General features: G+C 38.4%; 3 protein-coding genes across 6 annotated transcripts in view; all 3 read right to left on the minus strand.

Moving 5' to 3' along the window:
* The window catches only part of map7d2b (MAP7 domain containing 2b), a 33,958-nt gene extending 33,482 nt beyond the window's left edge, over positions 1-476 (minus strand). For all 3 annotated transcript variants that reach the window (XM_062020743.1, XM_062020742.1, XM_062020741.1), the window contains exon 1: positions 16-476. In XM_062020743.1, coding sequence (XP_061876727.1) covers positions 16-55 — 40 coding nt within the window. In that variant the 5' untranslated portion in view covers positions 56-476. The remainder of the gene's footprint in view (positions 1-15) is intronic.
* Positions 477-3,188: 2,712 nt separating this feature from the next.
* Positions 3,189-14,215, minus strand: eif1axb (eukaryotic translation initiation factor 1A X-linked b). Its single transcript, XM_062020760.1, has 7 exons — positions 14,034-14,215; positions 10,706-10,789; positions 5,962-6,065; positions 5,824-5,874; positions 5,660-5,741; positions 3,879-3,970; positions 3,189-3,807 (listed from the first exon to the last, which is right to left on the minus strand). Exons 1-7 carry the CDS (start codon positions 14,047-14,049, stop codon positions 3,802-3,804), a joined length of 435 nt encoding a protein of 144 aa, XP_061876744.1. The 5' UTR covers positions 14,050-14,215; the 3' UTR covers positions 3,189-3,801.
* A 2,580-nt stretch (positions 14,216-16,795) lies between these two features.
* Positions 16,796-22,606, minus strand: part of rps6ka3b (ribosomal protein S6 kinase, polypeptide 3b) — a 65,707-nt gene continuing 59,896 nt past the window's right edge. The window contains exons 19-21 of one of the 2 annotated variants that reach the window (XM_062020759.1): positions 20,310-20,427; positions 18,493-18,633; positions 16,796-18,415 (exon numbers count right to left, since the gene is read on the minus strand). In XM_062020759.1, the coding sequence (XP_061876743.1) occupies positions 18,293-18,415; positions 18,493-18,633; positions 20,310-20,427 (382 nt within the window). In that variant the 3' untranslated portion in view covers positions 16,796-18,292. The remainder of the gene's footprint in view (positions 18,416-18,492; positions 18,634-20,309; positions 20,428-22,606) is intronic. The other variant, XM_062020758.1, reaches the window with a different exon arrangement.

Genomic DNA, 22,606 nt, shown 5'->3' on the forward strand with positions numbered 1-22,606 from the left:
AAATGTATAGCTCACCTGTCAACGCCGCAGGACGACTCGGAACCACCTGGGTCATCGTGACAACCGAGCTGACAGGAACCTAGTAGGCGGCGAAAACAACACTTGGGTCGGATGGAGGGAGCGGTGAGATGACTCAGGATGTAGTGAGGAGAGAAGGATGCTGAGAGGGGAGGGAGGAGAGGAGAGGGGAGGGAGGGAGGGAGGGGGAGGGGAGGGGGGAGCACTTCCTGTTTTCCTGACTTGCTAGCTGGCTAACTAGCGCCACTTTAAGCTAACATTCTCGCTAGCTTCGGTCGAAACTTAAAAGCCAAAACAAACAGTAAAACTACTAAAATGTGTAGAATATAACACCATTTACTCCGCCGCTTGGCATAAGCGCGCACTTCTCGTGATATTGTATGATTTGACGATCATTTGAGCGTTAATAGCCACCTCGCAGTCGACACACGTATCTCTCTCTCTCTCCCCCCCCCCTCTCTCACGTGGCCTCGTTTGGGAAGTCGCGACGTTGGCGCACGTGCCGCACTCAGGCGAGGCCCGGCGGCGTGATGACGTCAGCGCCAGCTGATCCGGCCGCCTGGCTGGTGATGACGTCACCGACAGGCTCCGTAACTGTTTGCCGCCATCGATATTGGGTGATAAAAAATAAAAAATAAAGTATTTTCTTTAAAATACTATTTTGACAAATTCTAAAAATACTATTAAAAAAAAAAGAAAGAAAGTGTAATAAAAGAGCAAACAGGGGAAACGTAACAATGCTGTGTTGACAGTAATTACACAAAGCTGCCATGCAGGCTGTTTTTTTCCTTAATAAAGGCTTAGTGGCCACATGCGTGGACAGCACCTTTTAGCTCTTATTTCCAAAATTGGGTACACTACTGAATTGGGGTCTTATACCTAATACCCTACTGTGCAATATTACCCTTCGAGTGCAATACGTCCGACACTGATTGCTATTTATTACTCCGGTACTCTTGTCTTGTTCTGTATATTGTACAGTATTTTGTATCTCTATAGTGTTCTGTATATTGTACAGGATTGCTTATTATTCTTATTGGATAGTAGTCTGTTTATTTCAATTGTAAGTTTTCTTCTTTATTGCCTGTTGTGTAATTTATTTTATTTTATTATTTATTTATTTTTACCCCATATTTGTTCTCACTACCGCACCTTGAATTGGAGTCCTTAATCTCGTTATATGCAAATAAAATGACAATAAATTCCATTCTATTCTATTCTATTATGCCAACATATGGACACTTATACTGCCATCTGGTGGTGTCAGAAGAGTATAACATACAATTAATTTTGTGGGGGGGGGGGGTGTAAAAATAAGAATTAACATGTCACTAAACATGAAGTACACATTTGTGTACTTATGGACTAAGTACATCATATCAAAAGATGATTCTTAGTTTTTATTCTAATTAGGGTCCAATAAGCCCAAATAGCAAAGAGAAATTATTTTTAAAAAAGCATGTAAACAAACAGCTTAGGCCTTAAGAGGTTAAAACTGTCATTGCTTTAAAAAATTTTTTTTTATCAAAATGAATATTGTTATGAATTAATGACTTATTCAAAGCTCTAATTACTTCACATCAAACATTCCACTTTGACATGTTTTGGTGGGAAAATATTGGCAAAAAGGGCATATAAAAAACTAAAAAATTTTTTAAATACATAAAAAAATGATACAAACTTATAATAAACGGATATATCTGAAGTTGATCTAGATCAGTGGTTCTGAAACTGGTTCCACCTCAAAAAACACCTGGCTTTCCAAGTACCACCATAATGGCCAACATTAAAACACAGTAGCGTAGTAGGCCTAAGTATTCATTAAAAACAGGGCAGAGGTATTAACAAGTATATTTAATGTATTTGACCACTGTAACAGTAACACTGTGTTTGAATATTTTATCAAGGGATTTTTGGCCCTTTTGGATCCCCAAGTATTTTATTGGGATTGTTTTTTTAACTATCGTTAAAAAAAAGAATTAAAATCAATGTTATGAACTATTGACATATTTAAGGCTTCAACTATTTCATATCAAATATTACACTTAGAAATATTTTTGGGGAAAATAATGTATATTTTGTATGTTTGCCAAATAAAAACTATTTTTTCTTTGGAAAAAAGGGCATAAAACAAACACATTTAAAAATATATATTAAAAAGTAATGTATGTATGATGGACGGATAGATCTGAAGTTGTTTTGGAGACTCAAGTGTTGGAAATATATATATATATATATATATATATATATATATATATATATATATATATATATATATATATATATATATATATATATATATATATAAATAAATTATTTTTAACATTTTCATGAGCGGGGTCCTGTTGGATCCTTAGGATTTTTGTGGCATTTAAAAAAAAAAACTGTCATTGCTCAAAACAAATAAAATCAAATCAAAAGTATCATGAATTATTTATCTATTTATGGCTCCAATTACTTCATATCAACTTCATCTTTTTGAGGGAAAATTTGGGATATTTTTAGTTTTTGCCATAAAATTGACACATATATCTGAAGTTGATCAAATGATTGTTGAAAGTAAAAAAAAAAAAAAGCAAGTATTACTTATTTTTACTTTTATGAGTGGGGCCTTTTATTGGATTTTCTAAACGGTCATTGCTCAGAAAAAATAAAATTATGAATTAAAATCAATTATGTTATTTACCTATTTAAGGCTCCAATTACTTCCAGCAAATATTTTTTGGGTTTTGCCATAAAAAACAGATTTATTTTACAAAAAGGGCATGAAACACTGTATATCGACAGACAGACCCGAGGTTGATCGAGAATTTAGTGTTAAATAATAAAAATGACTTAACATTTTTATGACACACCCATCCTCCAAGTCCCTGGGACCTAACTTGAGGGGAGCCCTAAAAGGTAATAAAAAGTCAATATATTGTACTGGTTTTGAAAATGAAAAATATCAAAATGATTAGATTTTTCAGTGTAAAAAGTTTAGACAGCCCAGAATGAATGGTCAGTTAGGATCTTTATTGGCCGTCATGCATCATACATTTGAGTGGCCAGTGACAGTGTTGGACCACCCAGAGAGCAGCAGTTTCTACAATGAGGACAGCAGCCACACAAAGAAATAGTTCCAAATGTGACTTCATTCTTCTCTGTATAGCTAAAGTGAGGTTTCCATGTTTTCTGGCAGGCGAGCAGCAATAATACACAACGTTGACAGTCCGCACAATGATAAAAAAAATCAATACATTGTGACTGTTCTTTTTATGTAAGCGAGGACGCGGATGAAGGAAAACAAAATCTAAATGGTTTATATCTTTATTGGCGAATCCAGAGATTCTGCAGTTCTTCTCAAATTCCACATGTTGTGAAATCAATATAAATACATTTTTTAAAAGATGTATTGGATGCGATGTGTTGCCGTCACATGCTGGCCTCCTCCCAACAAACACAGAAGATAATAATTGGTGAACATTAATGTCCTTTCTGTTGGGAAAACAATTATAGATTTTTTTGAATTTTTTTTTATAAACATCGCCTCCAAGATGCTGGTGATGAACATCGTCCGAGTCCTCATCCCAGCTGTGAGGCCGTCAGCTTTGACCTCACCTTGGTTCATGCTAACAAACTCAAAGTCCTCCCAAAAACAAAAGATGTCTACTGATGGAAATGGATAGTGAAAATGAACACACCCATAGGATGGTCCTGATAAAAAATAGTGAGCGGCGCTGTGTGGGCTCAGGAAATCCCATCTCTAGTAAAATGCCACCATCGCCCCCCAGTGGCCAGTCTTTAGATCTGCAAGGAGAGTCCCAAGTGAGCATGTGACGAGTGAGGGAGGACAAGTCAGGTGAAGGTGAAGTGCTTACGTCATCAATGTCCTCGTCGTCGTCGCCAATGTCGTCAAACTGGATGTCCTCGTCGTCTCCGGGACCGAAAGTGTCTGTCTCATTGATCTTGGCTATTGTTAGGAAATAAAGGTGGAGTTATTAGACATGTGAAGATAGCAGCTTATATAACAACAGTATGGATATTTACAGTATGTACACTGCACGCTTTATATATATATATATATATATATATATATATATATATATATATATATATATATATATATATATATATATATATATATATATATATATATATATATATATATATATATATATATATATATATATAAAAAAGAAGGTTAAAGACACCTTTTTAAATCAGGCTTTTTACTGATCATGTAAGTTTTTATAATTTTTTTAAATTGTGTTATTTTCTATGTTATTTACTGCTTTTATTACTACAATTATTCTCTCAATGTTATGTTCTTATTATTGTACAGTACAGGCCAAAAGTTTGGAGACACCTTCTCATTCAATGTGTTTTCTTTATTTTCATGACTATTTACATTGTAGATTGTCACATCAAAACTAAGAATGTACACATGTGGAGTTATGTACTTAACAAAAAAAAAGGTGAAATAACTGAAAACATTTAATATTATAGTTCCTTCAAAATTAGAACACTGGAGTGATAGTTGCTGGAAATGGGCCTCTATACACCTATGTAGATATTGCACCAAAAACCAGACATTTGCAGCTAGAATAGTCATTTACCACATTAGCAATGTATAGAGTGTATTTCTTTAAAGTTAAGACTAGTTTAAAGTTATCTTCTCTGAAAAGTACAGTGCTTTTCCTTAAAAAATAAGGACATTTCAATGTGACCCCAAACTTTTGAACGGTAGTGTATGTGTATATATTTTACTGATCATGTACGTTTTTATAATATTTTCTAATTGTTTTATTTTCTATGTTATTTACTGCTTTTATTACTACAATCATTCTCTCAATGTTATGTTTTTATTATTGTACAGTACAGGCCAAAAGTTTGGACATCTCATTCAATGTGTTTTCTTTATTTTCATGACTATTTACATTGTAGATTGTCACATCAAAACTATGAATGAACACATGTGGAGTTATGTACTTAACAAAAAAAGGTGAAATAACTGAAAACATTTAATATTCTAGTTTCTTCAAAATTGCCACCCTTTGCTTTGATTACTTTTTCGCACACTCTTGGCATTCTCTCCATGAGCTTCAAGAGGTAGTCACCTGAAATGGTTTTCACTTCACAGGTGCGCTTGAAGCTCATGGAGAGAATGCCAAGAGTGTGCAAAGCAGTAATCAGAGCAAAGGGTGGCTATTTTGAAGAAACTAGAATACAAAACATGTTTTCAGTTATTTCACCTTTTTTTTTGTTAAGTACATAACTCCACATGTGTTCTTTCATAGTTTTGATGTGACAATCTACAATGTAAATAGTCATGAAAATAAAGATTGAATGAGAAGGTGTGTCCAAACTTTTGGCCTGTACTGTATGTTTTTATAATATTTTCTCATTGTGTTATTTTCTATGTTATTTATTGCTTTTATTACTCCAATTATTCTCTCAATGTTATGTTTTTATTAATGTACATTTATTTTTTATGTTTCCAAATATAAATGAGTTATTCTCCAATGTAAAGGCCTCAAAAGTCACACGTTTCCTCAGCCATGTTGTCATTATCAATAGTGCTGTGTGTGTTTTATTATGTGTTTTTTTGGTGTTGCCACATAAAGTCTGATTGATTTATGCGTGATTATGTCGCACTCACCGTGCTCTGGCAGCTCGCCGTACGCTTTGAGACTGCGAGCCTCGTCTGCGTTGTACTTGAGGATGACGTCGGCCTTGTTGTCCTGCAATAGGACAACACAGCGAGCGTTATCTACCGACAAAACAACAACGTGAAGCTGAAGGTCTGTTGAGCGGAGGCGTCACCTGGTAATCCCTCAGCCCCACCAGGATGATGTCGGACGTGTTGATCCAAACCTGGACCAAACGGAGAGCGCAGATCAGCCGACAAGACCACGTCGTCGCACGGAACCCAGCGAGCATTACGTTTCACAACGTTCCTACCTTTTTCCGGAGTTTTCCTCGGATGTGGCAGAGCCGCTTGGTGCCGTCAAAGCACATGGCCTCCAGACGACCGTTCCCCAACATTTTGATCACCTGAGCGTATTCTGGTACAGATACCAAACAAGTAAGCAGAAATAATTTGAATACAAAATAGTGAACATAAGACAGAACTAGAGATTGATTATTGACATTTTGACATATATCTGTCCTCCCCCTTATTATTACAACAACAGAACTCCATCAGCAGCTACAATTTATACACAGTATTTAGTATTAAAAAATAAACAATTAGTGAATTACATAATAATAACCACTTCATGTGCCCTGATTCAATGAAATAAAACGACATAGATGGATGACATGAAGACGGCAGAAAAGATATTGCTGCCAAAAATCCAAACTTTGTGTAAATATTTTGACATATAACAGATTAATATAAAAGTAAAGCAGAGCAGGCAGCAGCTCACACATTCTCATACTTTCTGTAACATCCAGGAAGAAATGCTTTAAAAATGTCTCAACTTTAATCTACGTGGAGGAACAGAGAATTGTTTTTAATAGATGTTGGCATTATTTCTAGGTTCAGGGAAAACTGACAATGTATTAAATCCATAAGCTGCTATAGAATTGAGTAGATGGCGAGTTATTGGGATGTAGAGAAATGCCGCATTTTCACCAATTTTCCCGAGAGATTTCACATATTTTGAAATGCACATGTGGATGTTGCTCTTAGACACACGTAATAAAAGATGTTTGTGGAATCCCCTGATGTTTTTCTATGCTATATTAACACAAAATTAGCATCACATAAAACATTTTGTCGTGACTGATCCGACGTTTCCTAACAAAAAAAAATTAAATAAACAACATAAAGCATGTCCAGCTGTGGACTGACATATATTTTATTATCGGCCTCCTTGACTACCGTATTTTTCGGACTATAAGTCGCAGTTTTTTTTATAGTTTGGGCGGGGGTGCGACTTATACTCAGGAGCGACTTATGTGTGAAATTATTAACACATTAGCGTAAAATATCAAATAATATTATTTAGCTCATTCACGTAAGAGACTAGACGTATAAGATTTCATGGGATTTAGCGATTAGGAGTGACAGATTGTTTGGTAAACGTATAGCATGTTCTATATGTTATAGTTATTTGAATGACTCTTACCATAATATGTTACGTTAACATACCAGGCACCTTCTCAGTTGGTTATTTATGCCTCATATAACGTACACTTATTCAGCCTGTTGTTCACTATTCTTTATTTATTTTAAATTGCCTTTCAAATGTCTATTCTTGGTGTTGGCTTTTATCAAATACATTTCCCCCAAAAATGCGACTTATACTCCAGTGCGACTTATATGTTTTTTTCCTTCTTTATTATGCATTTTCGGCCGGTGCGACTTATACTCCGGAGCGACTTATACTACGAAAAATACGGTACTAATAATTGGTACTGAAAAAAACATTTGGGTGGCTCTCTCGACACTACATTTTTATTATTTGGACAGCAAGGGATCCTAATCCTTGCGTTGGTGTGATATTTTATTCAAATATTAAACTTTTTCTATTTTCAGTGCTGACAATTGACACAAAAAAAATCACCCTGTGCCTTTGTTAGTATGATGACCGACGCTTTCTCGTCTTTCTCCATGTCCCCCCCAGGGTTTCAAAGTCAACTCACGCTGGCCGGCTCGATGGCTATCATTCCTCAGCTTCTTTTGACTGGTCTTTATCACATGTACCAATGATGGCGGTGTTAGCCAGCCTGCCATGCTTTAGACTTGATTGACTATTTTGCCTACTACTATGAAGACCAGAAAGCCCGGTGGATAGGTGTGTGTGTGTGTGTGTATATGTCATGTTTGATCGTGCCATCATGACTAACGACCGGAACGCTGTTTTCAGAGTTCAACGGCGTTGGCGTCACCACTATACACTAATACTGGTGACGTGGTACACATATCCCAGTTTATCCAGAATATCTTCATTTTCGAATTGGACAAGCACTTGTGCCACAAAGCTGACATTTGTCAAGTTTACACTCGACAAAACTTTGCCTGAAAAAAATCTAAATAGTTCATTGGGATCCCTATTCAAATATATGTTATACATTATCTGTAAGGCTGCCAAATATATTTTAAAGTGATAGATTTGAACACTGAGGTTTTAGACTCTTCTTGGTCACTGTGATGTGACTCATGTCACAAGTCAAGTCACACCAATCATGTTTACCCACATTTTCCGTCACTTCCTACGCCAATTCCATGAAGGAATTAATTTATTACAAATATTTAACATCATAACATGAAAAAACCCTTTCTTCTGTGTCTTTATTTAATAAGCCTTCCAATGACACCAACCTTATTAAAATCTGGCAAATATTGAAAAAAAGTTATGACATTTTGGAAAGTGGAATTTACCAAAAACGGTCACACCTAAAATCCTGAGCCCCACTGAATTTGTATTGAAGAGGCCGACCATAAACTTACCGGGTTTAAAAATTAATAACTTTAATGTTTAGCACAAGAAAATGAAACTTATATCACTGGAATCGTCTTAAAAAGACCTGTCTGATAATCCTGGTAACGTGTAAATCAATAATGTTTTTAAAATTATACCTACACGAGAAGTTTTTTACAGCAGAACAGGCTAACAATTAGTAGGAAGGTGACCTACTCATCTCTATTGCTGCGGCGGCTTGTGAGCGACCAGTTTGAGGTGATTTACGATGTGCGTCGCCATTTTTCTGTGTAGGGTTATTTTTGTACCAATTGACGAGCACATAAGTTGACGACGGGGTTCACATTTTCCGGAAGTGCGCCGACATCGAAACTTTCAGGTCTGCGTGAGGACGACGAAAAAATCAACACACAACATTTTACGTCACAAGATCGTAAAGAAATATAAAGGAAGATAAACTAATATCACTTAATAAAAAAATAGCAGCATTTGTATTTATGTCTGTCTTTAAAATGCGGAAACATGAAGTTAGTCTGTAAATTCCATCATAGTTTTTTAATGTCCTTTCGAGGCGGCAGCCATGATCCTCACTGCCTTTATTTGACGCTCGCTGCGATCATTTTGTCTAACTCTTCATTCAGAAAAAAAACCCACCATGGTCAGATAGTATCATAGTATAATGTACAGTTATTCGCTCAAAATGGCATTTTATGATTTTTTCTTAAATGTAACTAGATTGTTTTTTGATTGCCTTTTCAAAAAGGTACTCTTTGTTGAAAACTCCATTTGAAAATTCCAGGAAATATGGACATTAAGAGCTATTTTTCTGGTAATTGTAACGTTTCTACTCAACTTAAATATTTAACAAAACACATGTTAAATGTTTTCCCATTACGTGATATTCTCAGGGTTAGTTAACTAATACATTTACTTTTCTTTTCATGCATTTATTTAGTTTTTTAAATTTCCATCCATTCATCCATTTTCTAACGCTCGTCCCTTTTAAATTTCAATTAATATTATTAATCAGTCCAACAAAATAATACACAATAATAATAAAATTCCAATAACAAAGCAAAACCCGGCCGAGCAACATTCAGAATAGCAATCAACAGAGCAATTGAGAGAAGACACAAACATGACACAAAACAATCGAAAAGTAGTCAAACAAAAATGAATAATATCAACAACAGTGTGAATATTAATAAGAATTCAAACATAGCAATGATTAGAAATCCCTCATTTACATTATCGTCACAGCCATTTATAAAAAATAAAATAAAAACATTAAAAAAATTAACAATAGTGTCAGCTATTTTTCTGGTAATTGTAACAATTCTACTCAACTTAATTAAATAATCAAAAATTAATCAAACACATTTTTTTACATTACGTGATATTCTTTGGGTTAGTTAAATAATACATTTACTTTTCTTTTCATGCATTTATTTATTTAGTTATTTAAAAACAATTATTATTATTAATCAGTCCAACAAAATAATACACAATAATAATATTCCAATTTCGGCCCAGCATCATTCAGAATAGCAATCAAGAGGACACACAAACATGACACAAAACAATCCAAAAGTAGTCAAACAAAAATTATTAATATCAACAACAGTATCATTAATAATCAGAATTCCAACATACCAGTGATTAGAAATCCCTCATTTACATTATTGTCACAGCAATTTATTAAAAAAAATTAAATAAAAACATTTTAAAAATGAACAATAGTGTCAGCTATTTTTTCTGGTAATTGTAACGTTTCTACTCCACATAATTAAATAATCAAAAACCACTTTTTTCCATTACGTGATATTATTTGGGTTAGTTAACTAATACATTTACTTTTCTTTTCATGCATTTATGACAAATTATAAGGGAGCTATGTTTTGAAGTTTACTTTCTAAAAAGCAGGTCACACATTCCTCTATTGTCTTAATTGATAATCGAGGACAAAAATTTAATTTTCAATAGATTTTTGAACTTCAAAAATTCATAGCTCCCTTAATTTCGGCCTATCACAGTGGCTCAAATACCAATTGAAAGCTTTTTCCACAGTGTTTTTGCCATGGTGTCAATTGTTTGGAATGTATTTTGCATTCCAAATGTTTTGTCGCGTATCTGGTGGATTATTTTAGGTGTCTATTAATCTCTTCCATAAAAGGTAACAGTGACAGAACATGCACTTGGGCGAGGTCTTTTTATGACTCACCTCGGTTTGTCAACAATGAAATGGTAAAGGAGTGAAGATGGTGACAAATACTCACCCTGTCCATCCTCTTTGAACACCAGCTCTCTCTTCTCAGACTCATTTTCGTTCTTTCCACGCCGCCGATTCTTTCCTCCCTTACCTGGAAGTTAAGAGGGGACGTTAAAAAGTGTTGATGTTGGAGTTCAATGAAGACAAGCCTGAAATAGCCTTGAGAAGTTTGTGGTTTGAGTAACATGAGACCTCAAGAAACAACTACATTGAACAAAAGGGGTGATTTTAAGGCTATGTCTACACTAAGCCGGATAACCCCTTAAACGAATAATTATTTAGCCTAAGCCCCGTTTCAGCCACACTAAACTATCGTTTAAGGTTCCCCTCCTTGGACAAATTTTTACACGGGTAAGTGCGCCATGTATTTCTTGAATCTCCGGCTCTTAGCTTTGTATGGAGTCATTGATCGTTTACAAACTGAGTTCGGAGAGGAAGTGACGCCAGAAAGACCGCGCCCCACACCGGACGTGACGTCAGAAAGAACGCGCCACCTTCATAATAAAGCGGGTTTCGTAACTCGGAGCTAACAACTGGAAATATGGATGCGAGTCATCCAGACATGCCCGTGTTTCTCCTTCTTCTACATGTACAGACGCTTGTGGAAATCACACATGAATACCTTAAGAGAAAGCGATTGCAGCTATTTGAGATACAACACTTCTCAGACGGCATGAGAACTTTCGAATGGCAAGGTCAGCTGTGATTCTACTTAGCGAAAAACTTTGTCCATTTGTCGAAGGAGAGTCATTGAGAATGCGGGCTCCCGTAGATGTGATAAAAAAGGTAGCGTGTGCTTTGTATTAATTGGCCGTCGAGGGAAGACTATGGAAAACAGCGAATGCATTTGGACTGGCAAAGCAGACTCTTATCAGTTATTGTCCGCCATGTATGTCACGGACTCAACGTCTAGGTCCAGAGTATATAAAGTCACCAAAACTGTCCAAAGTCGGGACCCAGGGTGGACCACTCATCTGTGAATCAGTTGGGGACGTCTCTGCGCTGCTGACCTGTCTCCACTCAAGATGATCTCCTGCTGGCCCCACTATGGACTGGACTGTCACACTATTATGTTAGATCCACTTGACGTCCATTGCACCGGTCCCCACATCTGCGGTCCCCTCCAAGGTTTTTCATTGTCATCCCATTGGGTTGAGTTTTTCCTTGCCCTGATGTGGGATCCGAGCCGAGGATGTCGTTGTGGCTTGTGCAGCCCTTTGAGACACTTGTGATTTAGGGCTATATAAGTAAACTTTGATTGATGATTGATTGAAAAACGAATGGACAATGAAGGTGAAGGCAAAGTCCTGACCAGATATCTCGATCCCGAGATTGATTGTTGTCAAATGTTCTTTATCAGATTGTTTACGTGTTTAACCCTTGTGTAATGTTCATATTGTTGATACTCAGCCAGCGTTTGTGGGTCTGATGGACCCGTTGCATTTTGTGGCTTTTAATGCCTCACAATCAAACACTTTGATGTTAAAATACTGAACAGATGTTTACCTTATCCCAATAAACATCTGTTCAGTATTTTAACATCAAAGTGTTTGATTGTGAGGCATTAAAAGCCACAAAATGCAACGGGTCCATCAGACCCACAAACGCTGGCTGAGTAACAACAATATGAACGTTGCATGGAAAATTTCTCTGCCAGTTTCTGCATCCCCCAGGGATTCTTCTTTTGTTTCTGCACCTGCGGTTCCCACACAAGGTTGCAACATTGTTCGTCAACACTGTCTGCTCTCATTTTCTCGCACATTTGATCCTCTGATGTTCTGTGTACCTACACGCTGTCCTCCCCCTGTCTAGGCCTGCTGTGTGTGTGTGTGGTACACAGAACATCAATTTTCACACTTCTATTAGCCCCGGGTCCAGTTGACCCAGACATCTTATATGTAATAGAAATGTGTAGGGGGGGTGTACGGTGTGTGGTCATTAAATATGTATTCTGTAGTGATGGGTCCGGCAACACCGATGCATCAGCGCATGCGTCGAGCTCATAGAGCAAAACCCTGTGTCGGTGCGCGTACCGCTTTTAGAAAGTCACGTGACCGATCATGAGCTGTTTCGGTCATGTGACCGATACGCGAACTGTGTCGCACTGACGCCTCCTCTGTGCCCTGTGAGCGGGTCTTTTCTACAGCCGGAGAAATAATAACTAAGAAGAGAAATCGTCTAAAATTGAATACGTTGGAAAAACTGTTTTTTTTAAAAATAAAAATGTGTAAAAAAATAAAATAAAATTCCCAAGCATCCTCATTCACAACACGTTCTCTTAGATTTCCATGTTATGATACATGTTCACATTATTTATTGACCGTATCTAAAAAAGATAAAAATATATTTTTATTTAAATGAAGATGTGAAATAATCCTAAATGAAATACAATGACTTGGTTTATATCATTGTATATACTAGGTCATAAAATCAGTGTCAGTTGAGTCGGTCCATAGGTTGCCTGTAGGGATTTTTAATGTCCAGCAGATGTCAGTATTTAGTGACACTGTATCGTCACAGTATCAATACAGTTTTGTAATGTGTCGAAACGCTTCATGACGCCTCATCAACCCATCACTAGTATTCTGATATATGTTCTTCACAGAAAATGAGCTCAAGTCAGTGAGTCTCAGTTTAAAAAATTAATTGTATCATTTTTCTTTTATTAAAAAATGAATACGGGTCCAACAGACCCGAACACCAAACAAGATTTAATTAATTTATGATGTCACAGGTGTGTTTCACTACAATAGGGCCTCACAGCACACTGGATTGCAGTTAATTGAAATACCACAACACTGGATATTGTTCAGATAAGTTACATTTAAGAACTTGCACACAGAGCAACACTGGAGGTGACGATGACGTGCTCATTCTCCGCGCATGCGTATTAGATGGCGTTGCGCCGGCGGACGGAGGGGGGGGGGGGGGGGTCTTAAACGACCATTGTGTGTGTGTGGACACGGATAAGGTTAGGTGGGATTTACCCTGGACAACCTTAGCCGGCTTAGTGTAAACGGGGCCTAAGTCACAGAACTTGATAGTAATTAGGACATATGTGAAGAGGCCAGGCGGAACTAGCTAGTTAGCAGTGGTGGCTAGCGGCACTATTACAAGCCCGACATAGCATCGCTAGCCAGCCGGTTGAGTTTCAGTCATTGTCACGACAATAAAGCGACCCCGCGAGTGGAACTATTTGATGTGAATGATATCCGAGGCCTCGACAAAAGAATGGAATCCGTGTCGCTAACTAGCATTAGCAGCTAATTGTCACGTTTTCCCCCCGTGCGTGTCTCCGCGGCGGGCTCCAAGACAACAACCTGACCGCCACTCACCTTTATTCTTGGGCATATTCCCTCAAGCCTCCGTCAAATGAATCCCGCTCGTTGTGGGGAAAAAGAAGACGTCGAAGTTGTTTACAAGTGTGAGGAGAGAGTAACGCTGGAGTGGACTGAGGCGACAAGCTAGCAGCTACTGTAACTGCTGATGCTCACCCCCCTGGACTGCGCATGCGTCGTCCGAAAAGATTCAAAACGTGCTTTATTGAACAAAGTGAAGTGACAGGACGGTAAATTATGAAACTATATCATTTACATATTCATTTCCTCTCCGTGTGACTTTGTTGTATCCACTAAATCAGGCCTGGGCAATTATATTTGACTCTGGGGCCAAATTTAGGGGGAAAAAATGTGTCTGGGGGCCGTTATATGTATTTTTAGGAACACTAATACAAAACCTCACAATAATGCCTGATTGAATGCTAAAAACGTTATGACAGACCGCCTTGAAAAACGAAATGCAATTTAAATTTTTTTTACTGAATGAGACACCCAGAATGTACATGAAAATAAAGAATGTAGGGTTTACAATAGGGATGTCCGATTATGGCTTTTTTTGCCGATATCCGATATTCTCCAACTCTTAATTATAGATACCGATATCAACCGATACCGATATATACAGTCGTGGAATTATCACATTATTATGCCTAATTTGGACAACCAGGTATGGTGAAGATAAGGTCCTTTTTTTTTAAATTAATAAAATAAGATAAATAAATTAAAAACATTATCTTGAATAAAAAATAAAGTAAAACAATATAAAAACAGTTACATAGAAACTAGTAATTAATGAAAATGAGTAAAATTAACTGTTAAAGGTTAGTACTATTAGTGGACCAGCAGCACCCACAATCATGTGTGCTTACGGACTGTATCCCTTGCAGACTGTATTGATATATATTGATATATAATGTAGGAACCAGAATATTAATAACAGAAAGAAACAACACTTTTGCGTGAATGAGTGTAAATGGGGGAGGGAGGTTTTTTGGGTTGGTGCACTAATTGTAAGTGTATCTTGTGTTTTTTTTGTTGATTTGATAAAAAAAAAAAAACAGATACCGATAATAAAAAAAACGACATCGATAATTTCCGATGTTACATTTTAAAGCATTTATCGGCCGATAATATCGGACATCTCTACTCACAATAATGCCTAATTGAATGCTAAAAACGTTATGACAGACCGCCTTAAAAAACGAAATGCAATTTCAATTTTTTTTACTGCATGAGACACCCAGAATGTACATTAAAAATAAAGAATGTGGGGTTTACAATATTAACTATGAAGGATAAAACACTGAATATTGACAACATATGAACGTCACACCCCCTCTCCATCCACATATTTTACAATCAAGCGAAACACAAAAAAAATGCAACAAACAGCAAAATATGAACGCGAAGGGTAAAAAAACAAACAAACAAAAAAAAAAAACTTCAATTTGATACATCTGATATATCACTACATTTTAGAACTTTGTTGTAAAAATCTCCTTCCGCGTCTGTCCCTGACACCCACATTTCAGGCTGGCCACTCTGGAAACACTGTGTGGAAACGCTCCCCACCCACACTGCTTGGTGCCTCGTCTGAGCTGCTGTGACTTAGATTACCATAGTAACTAATTAGATTACCATAGTAACTAGTATATCATGCAAAAGCGCAGATTCCAACCATTAAAATACTTGGTATCGTTCAAGACTTACGGCCATTAGAAAACATCACTGCCCATCATAATGGCAGCTACACTTTCCATCTTAAAGATCTAAAAAAATGATTTGGGAATGTCCGATTAAAAAGCTTAACGGGCTGCATGTGGCCCCCAGGTCTTATATTGCCCAAGTCTGCACTAAATATCAATGTATTTATATTTAGTTATTCATACTATTTTTGATCAAATCCTAGATGTATTAATCGGCATGCAACTATATATTATTCATGCATATTACATTTCAGTTTGTTTATCTTCAGCTAACATTCAGGGCTCCCCTAGTTTGGTCCCGGGGACCCGGATGGGTCTCAGTCATAAAATGTAAATAAATATAATTTATTGATTTTTATTTTTTTTTAAATCAACGCATGAATCTCTAAATCAACTTCTAGTCTCTCTGTCGAGATAAAGTCGTTGTTTTTATCTATGTTTCCCTTTTTCTCAAAACCCTGTTTTTCATGGCAAAAACGTTCCAAGTGGAATATTTGATGTGAAGTAATTGGAGCCTTGATGGGTCAGTAATTCATAACATTAATTTAATTTAATGACAGTGTAGCAAAAATCCCAATAAAAATATTTAGGATGCAAATAAAAAATACAAATAAAATAAGTCATACATTTTTTTTGTACTTTTAACACTTAAGTCTCTTTATTAACTTCAGATCTTTCAATCGATTATACTGTAAGTAATTTTAATTTTTTTTATATGCAAACACAAAATATGCAATATTTTCAGCAAAAAATGTACATTTTTTTATGTGAATGAATTGACTTTAATTCATTATTTTTTTTAGCAATGAGTTTTAAAGTAAAAAAAAACAGCCTGCATTATTACCTGGAGTCAACATTGCAATTTTTTTATAGTTACATTTCACCTGTTTGCTCTTTTATTCTACTTTGTTTTTAAAAAAAATACTTTTTGTAGAATGTGCAGCGGCCGTCAAAAAAGTGTCTGCTTTGGACACTAATGTGAAAGTGTGTCGTTCACAACACCAGGGAGCGACAACAAGTAGTCATCTTGTTTTTATTCTTGTCTATGGTCTCCAAACACCGGAGCACGGCCTGGTCAAAACATTCAGATACAAAATTTTAAAAAAGGAGAAATGAATCATTTCAATTAAAGTAAAAAGGAACTTTCAGGACTTTCCATGGTGTCATGAAAGACGTTCAGTTATGAAAGTTTGAAAATAATTACAGCAGTCAAATGATGAACACTCAACAAATTCATCAGTTTATTAATATTTTTATTTTTTCATAGAAAGTCTCCCTGCAGGTAAAAAAACAGAACAGAAAAAGGTGGTGTAGCAGCAGTGCTGAACACGTCTAATAGGTCAGATCAACGAGGAAGAGGAAGATGACAGAAGACGCTAATAATTACAGAAATTAGCTTTTTTTTCTCTCTTTTTTTTTTTTTTTTACATTCCTTGTTCCCAGAGCTGTGCGGAGACAGATTACCCATCCTGTCGTACACGTTCATGATAAAAAGTGGTTGGTTGAAGCCGAACGAGAAACCGAGGTGGGACCCGAGCACCTGGAAGCGCTGGCGCCAATCTTGCCTCGTAACCCTGCCCCCTACTGCCTGGGAGGGCATGTGCGGCTGCAGAATTGCACTGTTAAACATCCACCACTGATGGGGCACTGATCACACCGAGTGGTCCGAAGTCCATGACGCGGCGCTGACGTCAGTGGAGAAAACAGGTGCGGATCTCGGGGTTGTGCTCGTCGTGTCTGTCGCCCTCTGCTGGGCAAATAAAACCTGAGATGTTTTTTTTATTTGTAGAAGTAGCGACGTCAGAGAGGAAGGAAAGCTCGCTGTGGAAGCCTCAATTGCAGGGAACGTCACAAAGTCTTGTTTGATGACATCTCGAGTGCTTCAAAGTCTACGCTATTTGTTCTTGCATAAATCGCACGGCCTCAGGATTATTTGGCCTCCATCCCTACCCGGGCAGAACTCTCCAGCGGAAAAAGGCGCCGGGGGAGCTAAAAATGTTGTGTCAATAACTGCTTTGCATATGTGTGACATCACGGCGTCATGTTAGCGTTGGGCTTCATTTGGTCAGCTTCGCCCTCCAACCGCAGCACACCTGCCAATCAAATAAGTCCACTTCCTGTCATGTGATTGCTTAAAAGATGGCGCCTGGCCAAAACGGCAAAGGAGAAAAAGAAAAGACATAAAAATATATATATATGAAGAGTTGAGATGACTTTCCTTTCTTGCGGAGCCACGTAACCATGACGACGATAAAAGCAAACACCATCCTAAATGCTAATGTTGGATTATTGTGTTCCTACCATCATCATTTTATATACACGCACTTCCTGTCCTGATTGTCCGAAGCAAAACTGCGGCCGAGGCCAGACAGAGTCCGTTAAGGTGCGGGGGGGGGGGGGGGTCCCGGTGTGCTTCTTTTTGGCGTTAGCGGTTCCATCAGTAGTCTGTCCAGCTGGACTGGACTGAGGTCAGAGTTGACGTCACGTGAGGATGGGGGGGGATGCGGGGTGGAGAGAAGCGGGGGCGGGGGTGGTGGAAGGTGGTTGTGGTCACAGAGCGGTGGAGGTGAGCTTCTTCACTCCTCGACGCTGGGCCAGAGTGGAGCAGCCCACCGGCTCCAGCACCGGCGGGACGTTCCTGTTGAGGGCCGAGTACGTGGCGGCCATGGCTCCCTGGAACGTCACCACAGAACACGCTTTGGTGAGCGGCTTTTTGGAGAAAAAGGAAGATTTGAAAAGAGCGGCGTCACCTTGACGAGGTGCGGGGCGTCCTGTCTGTTCAAGGTGTATTTGGGCAGCTGGTCTCGGTGCGTCACCCACGGGTGGCGGAGGACCTGGCCCGCCGTGAGCCGCTGGTGGGGGTCCACGTGTAGCATCTTGGACACCAGGTCCTGAAGAGTCAGATTGGCCAAATAATCATCTTTATGTGTGTGTGTGTGTGTGTGTGTTCTGGCAATGCTTACTTAATGGGGACATCGCTCTGTTTACACACTCACCTTTAGGGGACCTCTGACGGTATGGGGACAAAAAAACAGGTCCCCTAAAGGGAAACCTTTTTAAATGATAGTCAGATCCATTCTGAAGGTGCAGGATTTGCTTCAACATTTAAGTGGTGAAACTTCCTATAAGAGGACAGCTGTAGTGCTGTATTCTGAGGATCATGTCATATTTACTTTCAACTTTTATTTTACTTGGTCCTCAGTAGTCACGTACAAATTTGTGTGAATTATGCAAAATGACTTAAATGTGGTCCCCATGAACCATATTAACTCTTTTCCCCCAGGGTCCCCAGTAAGAATGATCAGCACATTACTTCATCAATCCAGAGATTTAAAGACGTGTATGAGCTAACTGGGCAGTGGCCATTTTACACCATTTTGTTTATGCCTCCACAACCTGTAGAAAGGGTGGTCCCCACAAGTCATGATCAAAAACTTGGTCCCCATTCCAAATGATAACCTGTGTGTGTGTGTGTGTGTGTGTGTGTGTGTGTGTGTGTGTGTGTGTGTGTGTGTGTGTGTGTGCAGGGCCGGCCCGTGGCATAGGCCGTATAGGCAAATGCTAAGGGCGCCGTCCATCAGGGGGCGCCACGCCAGTGCCACAAATGTTGGAGGAAAAAAAATAAAAAATTAAAAAGTTGGTACTATTATTTCTAAATACATAAAATAATCCCACGTTAATTAAAATGCAAAGTAAAGCCTATTTAATATAAATATTATTTGTTACAACATTACGCCCCCCCCCGCACGGTGCGCCCCCTCCCTTCCCGTATCATGACTCTTTTTGGACGTCACCACATAAAAAAAATCAACACAAGATGTCAAAACGGCCAAAACTGTCAGGTGCCCAGGGAAGAAAAAAGAGAAAAGAGGAGGAGAAACGAGAAAAAGACAGAGGTAGCAGGTAGGTAACGTTAGCCTACATGAAATTATTTGTCTGTTACAGAATGTGACAGTAACCTGGCTTTTTAGCATTAAGTTAATGTTACATGATTCGGCAATTGCTAATCAATAAATAGCTAGTTCTGTTTTAACATCGCGTTAATATTGTGGAGGGGGCTAAATTGTTATGGAAAATAATAATGTAACGTTAGGTAATTACAGTACTCCCTGGTGTACAGTCATTTGTAAGTCATTCTAGTTAATGCAATATTAAAAAGCACAAATAGAGAACTCTGTAGGATCCCCTTTTTTTGTAATATAGTTGTTAAAGTCATACTGGTTTGATATCTTCTTTTGTGCAGTGCCTTATTTATATCGTATTTTTTATTTATTTTATGCAACTTGTTGACACGTTTTATTTTGTGTTTATGTATGTAAAAAACATTGTATTTCATATATTCATTTTTTATTTTTTGTATTCATTTATTTATCCATATTTTTTTTAATCTTGTTAACTATTCTGATTGTTAATTTGCTTTCTTTAAATAAAAAAAAAGGTCAAAGACAAAGCTATTCAGTTTCTTGTGAGTATATACACTTCACTGCCGATGTGGGGGGGCGCCACCTAAAATCTTGCCTAGGGCACCAGATTGGTTAGGACCGGGCCTGTGTGTGTGTTCACGCACCTTGGCTTCAGTAGACACAGAGTTCCAGTATCCGCCGGTGAGCGAGAACTTCCCGCTGCCAATCCGAGCCAAAATCTCCTCGGGCGTGTCCTCCGGGCCGTTGGCGAATGGAGTGAAGCTGAAAAAGGAGGAGCCAAGGGAGACAAGATATCAGCACAAGCTAAGGCACAGGTAGGTAGGGCCTTATGTGCCACCAGGCATGGAGTGGATGGGTAACAGGTAGGTAAGGCACAGGTAGGTAGGGCCTTATGTGCCACCAGGCATGGAGTGGATGGGTAACATGTAGGTAAGGCACAGGTAGGTAGGGCCTTATGTGCCACCAGGCATGGAGTGGATAGGTAACAGGTAGGTAAGGCACAGGTAGGTAGGGCCTTATGTGCCACCAGGCATGGAGTGGATAGGTAACAGGTAGGTAAGGCACAGGTAGGTAGGGCCTTATGTGCCACCAGGCATGGAGTGGATAGGTAACAGGTAGGTAAGGCACAGGTGTCACACTTGAGGGCCCCAGGAGCCAAATCTGGCCAGCCACGACATCTTAATGTGCCGCGCTACATCATTTCATTGTGACCGTCCCACAGTTCTGATGTGGTCCGCAAAATCATTTTCATTGTGGCCTGCCACATGATTTAAAGTAGTCCGCCACATCATTTTAATATGTCACTCCACATCATTTTAATGTGGTGCGCCACATTATTTTATTGTGTCACTCCACATAATTTTAATGTGGTGCGCCACATCATTTTAATGTGGTGCGCCACATTATCGTATTGTGTCACTCCACATCATTTTAATGTGGTCCGCCACATCATTTTAATGTGGTGCGCCACATTATCGTATTGTGTCACTCCACATCATTTTAATGTGGTCCGCCACATCATTTTAATGTGGTGCGCCACATTATCGTATTGTGTCACTCCACATCATTTTTATGTGGTCCGCCACGTTATTTTAATGTGGTCCGCCACATTATCGTATTGTGTCACTCCACATCATATTAATGTGAACCGCCACGTTATTTTAATGTTTCACTCCACATCATTTTAATGTGGTCCGCTACATTATCGTAATGTGTCACTGCACATCATTTTAATGTGGTCCGCTACATTATCGTAATGTGTCACTCCACATCATTTTAATGTGGTCCGCTACATTATCGTAATGTGTCACTCCACATCATTTTAATGTGGTCCGCTACATTATCGTAATGTGTCACTGCACATCATTTTAATGTGTCATTCCACATCAATTATATGTGGTGCGCCACATGATTTTAACGCGGTCCGCCACTTCATTTTAAGGTGGTCCGCCACATCAATTTATGTGGTCCGCAACATCATTTTAATGTGTCCCGCCACATCATTTGATGTGGCAACCATTTCATTTTATTGTGGTCCGTCACATCATTTTATGTGGGTCGCTACATCATTTTATCGTGGCCCACCACATTATTTTATTGTGCGCCGCCACATTATTTTAATGTGTCACTCCACATCATTTTAATGCGGTGCGCCACATCATTTTAATGCAGTCCGCCACATAATTTTAAGGTGGTCCGCAACATCATTTTAATGTGTCCCGCCACATCATTTTATGTGGCAACCATTTTCATTTTATTGTGGTCTGTCACGTCATTTTATGTGGGTCGCTACATCATTCTATTGTGGCCCGCCACATCATTTTATTGTGGTCTGCCACATTATTATAATGTGTCACTCCACATCATTTTAATGTGGTCCGCCACATTATCGTATTGTGTCACTCCACATCATTTTAATGTGGTCCACCACATCAATTTATGTGGTCCGCAACATAATTTTAATGTGTCCCGCCACATCATTTTATGTGGCAACCATTTCCTTTTATTGTGGTCCGTCACGTCATTTTATGTGGTTCGCTACATAATTTTATCGTGGCCCGCCACATCATTTTATTGTGCGCCGCCACATCATTTTAATGTGTCACTCATCATCATTTTAATGTGGTCCGCCACATTATTGTAATGTGTCACTCCACATCATTTTAATGTGGTGCACCACATGATTTTAATGCGGTCCGCCACATCAATTTATGTGGTCCTCAACATAATTTTAATGTGTCCCGCCACATCATTTTATGTGGCAACCATTTCCTTTTATTGTGGTCCGTCACGTCATTTTATGTGGTTCGCTACATAATTTAATCGTGGCCCGCCACATCATTTTATTGTGCGCCGCCACATTATTTTAATGTGTCACTCCACATCATTTTAATGTGGTCCGCCACATTATTGTAATGTGTCACTCCACATCATTTTAATG

The sequence above is a fragment of the Entelurus aequoreus genome, linkage group LG15, assembly GCF_033978785.1.
Source record: "Entelurus aequoreus isolate RoL-2023_Sb linkage group LG15, RoL_Eaeq_v1.1, whole genome shotgun sequence".
NCBI classification, from domain to species: Eukaryota; Metazoa; Chordata; class Actinopteri; order Syngnathiformes; family Syngnathidae; genus Entelurus; species Entelurus aequoreus.

Excerpts from the sequence above, each read along its gene's own strand:
- eif1axb (XM_062020760.1), bottom strand. Across the intron at positions 6,066-10,705 it reads GTTCAAAGAGGATGGACAGG|AATACGCTCAGGTGATCAAA; the intron begins GTGAGTATTTGT and ends TATCTGTACCAG. Across the intron at positions 5,875-5,961 it reads GAGGAAAACTCCGGAAAAAG|GTTTGGATCAACACGTCCGA; the intron begins GTAGGAACGTTG and ends CGTTTGGTCCAG.